The following is a 12,196-nucleotide window of genomic DNA, read 5'->3' as shown; positions in this document are numbered from 1 at the left end:
TTTGATTTTTAACTTTCAGAATACTACTATATTTAGTCACTTTTTCAGCTAAAATTGGTAAAAATGATTATGAAATGCAAAGTGTTCATATGTAAAATGCTACCCAAAATTAAATGCCTTAACAAATATTCAGTGTCACTGTATTTTGTATTTATTAATTATGATCAATTTATCACCAATTAATTATATGAGAGACAAGGGTTACAAACCGAAGAGAAAATTTTAATGCTACCGGAAGAGTATCTAGAATGACTCGGACGAAAGGCGTAAGGGAATATTATTCAATATTACGAAAGACAATGGAATCTCCCGCAGATGGTATGACCACCGCTGAGTGCATTAGATGGTAGAGGTGGGGGTTAATCGAAGGAGAAAATACAACACTGGCTCAAGGATGTTGATGCAAACACAAAGTTCTATCACAGGTATGCCTCTCATCGAAAAAGTAAGAATACTTTAACTAGACTTATGAATAATTGTGGAGAATGGGTGGAAGGATATGATATGAAGAGTGTTGTCCTGGAATATTTTAAGGAAATCTTCTACTCTAGTAATCCTATGGATGGTGATCTTTTGTTTGATAATGTTGCCCCACGAGTCACTCAGGCACAAAATGATTCACTCTTACGGCCTTTTGAAATAGATGAAGTGAAAGATGCCCTCTTTGCAATGTTTCCTGATAAAGCACCTGGCCCAGATGGTATGAATCCGAGTTTTTACCAGAATTTTTGGGATATTGTGGGTTGGGGTGTCTCAAATTTTATTGTGAATTACCTAAATACATGTTCTTTCCCCCTAATCTAAATAATAGTGATGTGGTTTTGATCCCAAAGAAAGAAACCCCGGAATTGGTCTCTGATCTCTGATCGCAGAGTGCGTTTATACCCGGTAGACTAATTACTGATAATATCTTAGTAGCCTTGGAGGTAGGGCATTATTTGAATAGGAAACAGTGTGGGGTTGTAGGCTGGAGTGCTCTTAAATTGGATATGGCTAAGGCCTATGACCATATGGAGTGGTCTTTTCTGCGTGGTATGCTTGTGGCCCTGGATTTTAATGACAGATGGATTGAACTTATTATGATGTGTGTCACTACAGTATCATACAATTTTCTGGTAAATAGCTCCCGCAGTGACTTAATCACGCACACTCGTGGATTAAGGCAGGGAGCCCATTATCTCCCTATCTCTTTATTATTTGTGTTGAAGGTTTTCTCTGTTGTTGCAGCAAGCACAAAATAGGGGTTCAATACATGGATGCAGAGTTGCTAGGGGTGCTCCCCCTATTTCTCATTATTCTTTGTTGATGATAGTCTACTATTTTTTAGGGCTACTGTGAAGGAGGCCAATGAAATAAAGAATTGTTTATCACGGTATGAAAATTTGTATGGACAAGTGGCCAATTATAAGTCTAGTATATGCTACAGCAAAAATACAGCAGATGAAGAGAGAGCAAATGTGGCGCAAATTTTGGGGGTAACCCAAGCACCTAATTTTGAAAAATATCTTGGTTTGCCCTCTTTTATTTGGGAGAAATAAAAAAGCAGCTTTTGCCTATATTAAGGACAAAATCAGACAGAGAATTGGGTCTTGGAATAAAAAGTTATTATCGCAAGCAGGTAAAGAAATCTTGTGAAAAGTGTGGCTCAAGCTATGCCTACCTTCTCAATGATTGTATTTTTATTACCTATATCTGTGTGCACTGCCATTGAGCGACTCACGAATCGATATTGGTCGGGTTCGGGAACTGACCATAGAATTCACTGGAAAGCTTGGGATAAGTTATGCATCCATAAAAAATATGGTGGCTTGGGATTTAAGCATTTAATGTAGCACTATTGGGCAAGTAGGCATGGAGACTTCTTACTAATACTGACTCATTGGTGTCTCGGGTCTACAAAGCTAGGTACTACCCTAAAGACTCCTTTTCAAATGCAGGCCTAGGAAATAACCCTATCACTGTTAGCGGAGTATTATGGTAGCTAAAAGCTTAATTTGTAGTGGAGTGAGAAGGCGTATTGGGAACGAAAATTCTACCTTAGTATGGGGACATCCCTAGCTACAAGATGAAGATGACCCTATGATTCAAACAGAGATGCCACCTCAGTTGGCCAATACTAAAGTGATAAATTTAGTTGATCAAACAACGGGTACATGTGACCATCATTTGCTCACTGATATTTTCCAACCAAATGATGTGCCTAGGATCATGAAGATACCAATTTCCCCCAATTTCCCCCAATTTCCCCTGATGACATGTGGTACTGGCATGGGGACCCCAAAGGATGCTATTCTGTTAAGAATGGTTACAGACTCATTGTTAGGAATTATGAGAATAATGTGAATAATGGTTTCACAAAATGGCTCACTCTATGGAAATTTAAAATTCCACCCAAATGAAAAACCTTTCTATAGAAAGCTATAAGTGATATATATTTCCCACTACCAACAATCTGCTTATAAAGAGGGTAAAGGTTGATCCATTATGTGCCATGTGTGGGATCACCAATGATGACACTATGCATTCATTGGTATTGTGTGGATATGCCAATTCCATATGGACTCTATCCAACCTTCCACTCCCAAATATTGTGACAAATATTTTTCATGAATGGTTCAGTGCAATTTTAAATGTTCTAGACTCTGATGGGATTATCTACGCAGCTGCAATATTATATCATCTATGGAGAGCACGAAATGGAGCAGTATGGGATGCATGTCTACCACTCCCAAAGAAGGTGTTAGCTATGGCCGAAGCCACCATGCGAGCATGGCGGCAAATCCATGCCGATGCATTGAGCCGAACAGTAACCGATCGAACCATCGCAGATACTGCCCAGCAGCGGACGCCCGAGCCTCTTGCCACTGCCTGGAGCTGCCGTCGCTGTCCAGCCGATTCCGGCGTCAGCACCGCCTGGAGTGCCCCACGTCTCTACACCACGGCCAAGCAAATGCTATGTCGACGCAGGTTATCATCATGCGACAAACTCAGCTACAGTAGGAGCGTTACTCATGGATGCGGAGGATCGATTTGTCTCAGCGTACATCGCACCCTTACCACATTGCTTCTCCCCACTTATGGCCGAGGCATATGTATGTAAGGAATCTCTGTCTTGGTTACGTACATGTGGAGAACTGTCTATTGAGCTCTATACAGATTGTCAGACTCTTCAGAGTTATTTATCTTCAGTAGGTCCGCCGCCCCGGTCATACATTGGTTATGCTATTGACGGATGTAGAGACTGCATATCTACCTTTACTTTTTGTCTACTTAATTTCATTCCTAGATCGCAGAATTATTTAGCACATAGTTTAGCTTCTACGACTTTTGAGTATGATACGACTATGTATTGGGACACTGTCCCGCCGACTCTATTTCAGCTTATCTTTAAATACAACCGCATTGGTTGACCTTCAAAACAAAAAAAAAAAAAACAAGGTTCATAAGTAGTTAACATAGATGGACGATTTTGGAATGCTAGTAAGCATTCTCGGGAAAAAAAGAAAAAAAAAAAAAAAAGTAATGAAGTGGCTAATTTCTATGGATTAAAATATTGAGTGTCTAGATACATATAATCTCAGGGTGTGTTTGTATTTTTTTAATTTGCAATGTTTGGTAAATTGTGAAAAATGTGAGTCAAAGAAAAAATCATCTATTTTCTTCGAAAATGACTTTCTCTTTTTTGATAAGTCATTTTCCAATTTTCACACCAATACCACCACCGCCGCCGTCACTACCACCACCATACTATCACCGCCACCACCACTACCACCATTTATATTATTATTATTATTATTATTATTATTATTATTATTATTATTATTATTATAAATGCTTTTATATTATAAACAAAACAATTAAAATGTTTAATAATACAAATTTTGCTCATTTTTCAGAAAATAAACCAAACACACTAAGACAGTTTTCTAGAATGCAACCAAACACTAGCAATGAAAATGTTTTATGTTTTCCATAAGTCATTTAGAGTAACTCCCCGTCTCCACAAAAAAAAAAAAAAAAAAAAAAAAAAATTGAAGGTTTTTGCATATTTTATGATGAGTTGTGAGGAAAATTATTAAATCAAAATATATTAGAGGTCAAAAGTTACTTGTGAGGAAAATTATTGTAATACTTAAAAGGGAATGTGTAATGTTTATGAAAAAATTCAACCCATCTCACAGATGAAGATCCGTGAGATGGTCTCATAGCAAATTTTGCCTTTAATGAGAATTTTTTAAAGTTTACTATTATTTTCTCGATAGAAAATTGGTCAGTGTTCCCCAAAAAAAAAAAAAAAAAAAAAAAATGAAGAAGAAGAAGTCAGTGTCGCAAAACTAATCACCCAATACATGGATTGAAGGTGGGACATCATACATTTCCTCTCATGTGCTTGTTTTAATGGCAAGGGGTAAATGAAGATAGCCCTATCTAGCACATCTTTAAGAATAGATAGTTGAACTTTTTGAATAAACATGAAAACAAAATATAGTTTATATAAATAAAAAGTTTATTTGAAGTGACATTATGATTAAGTATCATCAAACATAATACAGAATACACATTTTTATTGTCAGAATATTTTATACTGTTACAACTTAAGGAATTGGATCATGTCATACATACTTCATCAATAATGGTCTTATCCAACAATGAAGGATTTTGGAAAAGAAATAAAAGGAAATATAATGTCATAATTAAAGCGGATTTAGGTTATATCCATCTTCACACTTTATTTCCTAATTAAAAAAATAATTGTAGACAAACTGATTCAAATGTACAAGGCAAATGTTTGAACATAAGATGTGATCCTAAAAAACATGTATGATGGTTCAACTTCAAACCAAACAAGGAAATAGAGAATGGTGTGTAACCTTTGTATTTAATTGCTTAGAGTACACTTGCAAAGTGGATAATATGAGTAGCTAATTTCTAAACTAGTACAAAATCTAACCTTTATATAACATAGCAACAACGGTCAAAGAGGCCGGTAGCCAAGCAAAGTGTTCGATCATTAATGCCAGATTGGATAATTAATCAAAATCTTACAAGTCTAAAGAAAAAAATGTCAAATATACCCTTCAACTTTACTCAAAAGTGCAATTAGGTCATTAAACTTTTAAAAAGTTCAATTAAACATTCAAACTTGTCAAAATGAATCAAATAAGTCTAATTTACCGGTAACCAACAAGTTACCAGTAATATTATCGACGTTGACCGCCGGTGAAGACCATTTCCCACTGGAGAAGACGACGTCCGATCGTCTTCTCCAGGAGAGGACAACCAGACTAGTCGTCTTCTCCAAGAGAGGACGACCAGAGGTCGCCTTCTCCATTGGAGATGGCAACCTCTGGTCGTCCTCTCCAATGGAAAAGGAGACCGACCGGTTAACTTCTCCGGTCACCGAATCTCTATAAAATAAAAATAAAAAATTACGTTCGCCGGAATCTTAAATGACGTGTAATTCAAGGTAAATTACCAGCTATTGGGTTTGGATGCCTTAAAATAACAAGTTTGAGTGTTTAATTACATTTTTTTAAAGTCGAAGAGCCTAATTGCACTTTTGAGTAAAGTTGAAGGGTCTATTTGACCCTTTTTCCCTAAATTTAATGATGGTCTACATTAGTCATTAGAGGGTGGGTGATGGCAGATTAATTAATTAATACCGCGAATCACCACCCATGGCTGCAGCCTGCAGGATGAAAGGGATTCTTTTGTTCCAACTACCAAAATACCTCATACTGTCTCTAACCCCAACCAAGTTGGAAGACTAAATTGTTTAGAGATTTATGGTCTTATAAGGTCTGAAAATTTGGGGCATAACAATATCTACTAAAAAAACTTAAGTTAAGACCCAGATAGTTATGAGGACTAGACCTGCAACATAATAATTGCCCAAAATATTTGCAGCATGGAACTATACAACTTCCCAAGTAGACCTGACAAGTGTTGCATTGCATGGTGGAAAAAACAGTTTCTAGCAATGTACAAATATTATTCGAATTCAGATACAGAGATTAAGGAAGGAACTGATATCATCTTTCAAGTTGTACTTAATAATGAAGTGATAGCATAAATTAACTGGGTGGCCTATATCAGTTCTTCGTGAACTACTTTGACAAAAATCCACTGTTTCATACTTGACACTTATCATGATAGAAAAGGCTTTGATTTAGGGACTAAATCTATGTGAGCATTGAAGTCATAGCTAATGGACACCAGAATATAAGTTTTTTTTTTACCGTAATGTGATTCAAGGCTTCCTCATTTTAGATCTAGCATATCTGCCAAAACAAAAGAAAAGTTTAGCCTTAGTAACAGCATCCATAGTGTAATACTAAAAGTTGTGTGCAAACAGTGTTCATAGAAGTTGAGAGAGATACTCTATATGCATGCCACCCCGATCTGACGAAGGCAATGAGCTTCCTTGAAGTGCATTCATGACCTGGGTCGCTTCTTCAACACCCTGTCAAAATAAATATGATGTATACACTACACTAATGCGACCAAAAGAAAAATGAAATTCGACATCAGCAGCATAATTAAGCACAGTGCAGTGTACCTCAAAATCAGCAAAAGCAACTGGCATTCCACCTCTAGCACGAACCTTCAGGGTGTTGAATCCAGGGTACCTGGTAACAAAACAAACATGTGCTATTAATTACACTATAAGGTTATTATAAGCAAAAATGGGTAACCAAGAACCAAATATGAGATTTCATAAGGAGTCAGTATAAGAAGTTTGCCTATAATTACCAACACAAAGTTCATAGTTTCATAAGATTTTTAAAGAAACTTACTGTGAAAGAATTTTCCTAAGTTCATCTTCAGTACAGTTGGGCCCGAGATTGGCAATAAATAAAGTGGAACATGGATGAGTACCATCTCCTATTTTCTCAATCTGTTCCTGCAATACCCACTAACTTTTTGATATGTTGTTGCAATGGAATATATAAGCATTCAACTTTGTGTGTGTGTGTGTGTGTGTGTTTAATATTAAGGACAGCTAATCACAAACTTACACTTTGTGCAGCACTTACACTTTGTGCAGCTAAAACATTATCACCATCACCCACTTTCTCACCACTGGTCAATGCCAGACAGTACTGTTAGTGTTCAAATTTAAATAAATATTGACTCATAGAAACATCATATTTGATAATATCCATAACACTTGATATTCTAAGTGAGCAGTAATTTTGTGCTTTAAGTGCTTTCAACCTCTTCTCAGACGAATCATCATTGTTGCCAGAATCAGGATCATTGGATCTTGATGGGTCATCAGAATCACTATCATTTGAATCTGCAGATTGTGTTCATGTGTTTATCAGCTTTACATCCAGTCTAAGACGAATGGCAATGCAAATCATTATTGTAACCGTATGTGTTATTGATACAATAAGCATTATTCGAAAATTAAGCTCTCTACCAAACTTACTTAAAGGGAAAAGTTTCTTTGGCCTTTTGTGTTCAACACTTGCACCAACCAGAAGTGGTGCAGGGAAATGAAAAAGCAGTATGTGGGAGATTGGGTAGGTGGTCTAGGGAAGAGCCAACAAGTAATTTTCCATTAAACTATATCACATAGATAGGTTACCTGCTTACCTTCATCACTTGAAGTGCCTTTGGCATCTGTATTGGATTTAGATCTGTTATCAATAACAACATAGGGCCCACTCCCTGTGAATAACAGCAACAACCAGTTCCATTACACACACTCAGCAGCAGCATTTCAACCCACCTCTTATTGCCCAGTGACACTGATAAATAATATAATATATTCACCTGGTCTTTTTGTCCTCCTGGAGTTTGATCTGGCAATTTCAATGTGCAAAGTGGATCCTGTTTGAGGATCAAACTTCACACCCTGTAAATACAAAGGACCATGGAGACAATGAAACATATATATGTAGGAGTAAGAACAAAGGCAAGATACTAGCGGATGCCATCTCAACAAAGAGAAAGAATTTAATTCTATGACGGATAGCATAGTGCCATAGCATCTATACAACAGGAGACTGATTAAAATGGAAAGATGGCTTTGGAATATAAGTTAAAAAGCTATCTGCGCCCCAGCACAGTTATGTGCAAGTAGTGGGTGGTGTACAGAAACTAAACTAGTGGATCAGTTTAATTGCACTGAATAGTCCTGCCTGACCATATTGCAAGACAAACCACGCCCTTCCACACAATGAAAAAATATAAAGGGAGAATAGCATTTCTAGTCCCTTAGTTACAACATAATAGTTATTTTTGTCACTAGCTCTTTGACGTGCATACATTTGGTCCTTAGTTATCATCGGAAGTTGCTAATTTGGTCTCTCCCACAGTCCCACCTAGCAGAATCCATTAACTCCAAACAAAAACTAGGAAAACCGTAAGTTAATAGTTGCCCGCCTAGGTGGCTAGGCGTCCGACCAGCGCCTAGCGCCTTCTACAACATTGAAGTTAATAGACATTTCTGCGTGTGTTTGCTGTATGGCTACAGTGATATACTTTCCTTAGTTTGGGGTTACCAGATTCCGTTAGGAGCAGGACTAAATCAGCAACTTCCAGTGGTAATTGAGGACCAAACTTAGGCATGCCAAACAACTAGAGATGAAAATAACTATTACAACTAAAAATGCTGTTCTCCCTATATAGAATTTTCAATCCAGAGGTGTAAATAAAGTAAGAGATAAATCATGTTTGACAATCTCACATTTAACGAGTGCAATGCTGCCATTGCTGATTGATGATCTACAAAGGTGGCAAATGCAACAACCTGCAAAGTGCACAAATAAGTATTACTTCGATTCATACACACTGTTTTCCCCCCTAAAAAAGAAGAGAGAGAGAGAGAGTTGCAGGATACAGTTTATATGAAAAAAAAAAAAAAAAAAAAAAAAAAAAAAAAAAAAAAAAAAACCTGATTAAAGAGATCATTTTTTTCAGAGTTTTTATTTTTGAAGGAACACTGACATGCAGGCTTGAGCCTCTTATACAATTGCATAAATGTAAGAAAGAATTTAAAATACTATAACAAACTAAAAAGCAGGACGGAGTAAAAATAAAAATAAAAGAGGCCTAAATTCACCAGATTGCACCTACAGAGTTCAAAGATAACAAGCAAACACTATGAATCTCTAATTTCTAGAAACTGACATGATGCATGAGGCAAAAATCCCTAAATTCCATTTATTCTCAGTAGCTGCTTCTACATACTAGTAAGCTCTATGAACTTCATAACGCCCATCCTCTATAGAATCCTTCACTTGCAATTATCCTAGCAAAGTTCTTAATCAATGCATCTCATCAGTTTATTGGTAAAATGAATGAGGTCTTCTGGTACATAATTGTCACAGCATTCCTTGCACACCACATTAGCCTTTGTTGCATAAATATCAAGCTCTACCTGCTAACTATTCCCTACACAAGGTACCTCTTACAAGTTACAATCGAAGTTAAATCTTGAGTTTCAGCAGTTACCACTAGAATACACATTTGCAAATTATGTACGCCAGCAACTCGCAGACTCTATAGAACATATAGGAAACAATATCTTACAGCGAGATTACCACAGACATGTTCATTAGATGACAAAATGAACTAGTACTTACAAATGTGCGATCATTTTACTAAATTCCAAGCCAGTGTTATGGTAATTAGCGAGAAAATAATGCTAAATTACAGAGAACTAACAATGATGAATACTATACTCTGCATAAAATTTCTTCATTGTCGAGTAAAGAGGGAGAGAGAGAAGAATAAAACCTGATCTCCGCGACCAGTGTACTTGAGCTGACAAGACTCGAAGCCGGGACGGCGGCGGAAGAGATTGTGAATTTCACGAGCTTTAACGTCGTCTGGGAGGCCGGACACGAATAGGGTTCGAATCATATCGCGTTCGTTTTTATTACCGACGGTGTAGCCGTAATCTGGAATGGGTAGTGGTTGGGGGCGGTAGTAAGGGTCGTAGGGCTGGTGGAGAGCCATCTCTTCTCTCCGTCGGAGGTCGTCGAGCGTAGCGGTGGCAGATGATTAATTATAGAGACTGCGAAGTCTACACAAATTCCCGTGGCTAGTTTCGTCGGAGAAAAAGTATTCGGTACAAATCTCGCCGTTGCAAGATGGGTCAAATAAGAGTTCTACAACATGTATTTTTAGTTCTAAAAAAAAATAATAATAATAATAATAATATATATATATATATATATATATATATATATATTTTTTTTTTTTTTTTTTTTTACTTTCTCACTTTTACTCCATGACATGGCAAACAAATATTGAATATTTCCATCATGTGGGTCTCAGAAAATGAGACTACATCAAGAATTTGTGAAAGGGAATACAAATTAGGAGTAAGAAATGGAAATTCATGTAGTATTTTCCGTCAAATAAATCACCCAACAAAAATTATAATTAGTCATCCAATCCAAACAAATCCTAATTGGATTCTTGAATAACACAAAGTTAAGCAATTGAAAAATATTATTTTTAAATTTGATAACCCCGCGTCATTAACTAATAGGTAAAAATGTTAAATTTTAGAATACTTAATTTTGCATTGTTTAAGAACTCAAATATATTTTTTTTTTGAATTAAATAGCCTAATTGTAATTTTGTGTGTAGTTGATGATTTATTTGATTGTTATTGATTTTTTTTAAAAAACTCCTCTTAGATTAAAACCTAAGAAAAATATTTGACAATGTCATCAATTAAAGTATATGAAAATGACATTTTTTGTCCCAATTATACAAGTAGAGTTTTTTGTACTTTTAGTTCCACGACTATAGTGATATTTTCAGATTTTTTCCACGAGTTTCAAAGCTTACAATCTAGGTCCACGACTATCGGTTTTGTAGCAAAAATAGTCTTCTCAGTGCATTTTCCCTCAATTTCTCATCAAAGAAAAAATATTCCTTTTCAAGCCGGATTAAAATGGACATTTTCATTGTTGACCATTGTTGAGCTGTTATTTTAAGGATGTTTGGTTTAAACCGCCAGCTCCAAATAAGCATATTTCCCCAACACATGTTTCAACTTTCAACCATGGGTGACTGAGAATGGAGTTCATTACTAGTTCATGAGTTTCAAAATTTTTAAAAATTGAACTTTGCTTTTGCTAAGCTCTTTTCAGATAAGCATTTTTCTTATTTCACCATGTATTCTCACAATATTTATGAAGATAAGTATATGTTACTTTAGAATTTCTTGAGAAAAATTAGCTAATATATTAGTTCTGACAGAGAAGAGAGACTTGCCTTAGCTTCATAGATGCGAGGATCATGGTAAGCAAGGACCTTCTCTCCTTCAGCCATGGCCGCCGCCCTCGTTCAAGGCCGTTTGAGGTCCAGATTTGGACTTCAAACATGAGGTCTAGATCTGGACCTCATGTTTGATAGTCGTGACTGTTCGGTTGTCCTTATCGGACGGATAGCCACGGCTGTATGTGAAATACACAGCCACCGGCTGTCCGCGCGGGACAATCAGTGGCTGAAATTCCTTTAATTTTTATTTTTTTATTTTTTAATAATTGAATAGGCAATTGGTTAGTAACCTACAAAAAAAGTCAACCAAACAAATTTAGCTGGTAAGTGTGGCTGATTAGACTTTAATTTAATTCGTGGTGAAAATTGAGTACTTCGCAGTAGTAGATAGGCCTATTTGACTCTGTCTTATTTTTATTAACATATAGAAATAGTAGTAGCATTTTGAACCTACTCTAAAATGAATGGAAATACATATGATGTACATTTTTAGCTTAGGATTTTTGGACATTACAACTTATGTTTATGGACATATATATAGAATAAATATTAGAATAAATTTCACTTTTAGTCAACTGATATTATAAATAAATCGCATTTGACCATTGACTATTAAAATTTCATAATTAGGTTCATGACTATATAATTTGTATCACATTTAGTCCTGTCATCCAATTTTTCGGCAAACTATTGTCGGAAGTGTTCCTTTCGGAATAAGTAAATGCATGCAGTGCTCATTCTATAAGTGGTCATTCTGGAAGAAGCAAATCCAACTGTCAGAGACGAACCCTTTGTTGGCAATTGGGATTTTTGTTTGTTTGATTTTTTCGCACTTTGGTCAGAATAAGAGGTCAACAGCGGTTCGAGATTGCAAGGTCAATGTATATGTCTATTTTATTTCTACTTGAAATGTAATTTTTTTTTTCGGTGAGATTTTTGACCGAAA

The 12,196-nt window shown here is 36.1% G+C and overlaps 1 protein-coding gene across 5 annotated transcripts; it reads right to left on the bottom strand.

Moving 5' to 3' along the window:
• Positions 1 to 5,923: 5,923 nt before the first annotated feature.
• Positions 5,924 to 10,126, bottom strand: LOC109192377 (protein WHI4). 5 transcript variants are annotated; one of them, XM_019342988.1, is made up of 10 exons: positions 9,751 to 10,126; positions 8,699 to 8,761; positions 7,783 to 7,864; positions 7,603 to 7,677; positions 7,219 to 7,300; positions 7,020 to 7,083; positions 6,798 to 6,916; positions 6,560 to 6,629; positions 6,381 to 6,463; positions 5,924 to 6,281 (listed from the first exon to the last, which is right to left on the bottom strand). In XM_019342988.1, exons 1-10 carry the CDS (start codon positions 9,970 to 9,972, stop codon positions 6,251 to 6,253), a joined length of 891 nt encoding a protein of 296 aa, XP_019198533.1. In that variant the 5' UTR covers positions 9,973 to 10,126; the 3' UTR covers positions 5,924 to 6,250. The 5 variants fall into 5 exon arrangements, with proteins under 5 accessions (XP_019198533.1, XP_019198534.1, XP_019198535.1 ...); XM_019342989.1 differs by having other exon boundaries at positions 6,798 to 6,904; XM_019342990.1 differs by having other exon boundaries at positions 6,798 to 6,898.
• Positions 10,127 to 12,196: the final 2,070 nt, after the last annotated feature.

Source organism: Ipomoea nil, unplaced genomic scaffold, assembly GCF_001879475.1.
Source record: "Ipomoea nil cultivar Tokyo-kokei standard unplaced genomic scaffold, Asagao_1.1 scaffold1770, whole genome shotgun sequence".
NCBI lineage: Eukaryota > Viridiplantae > Streptophyta > Magnoliopsida > Solanales > Convolvulaceae > Ipomoea > Ipomoea nil.
This window is presented reverse-complemented; position numbering and strand designations above follow the sequence as displayed.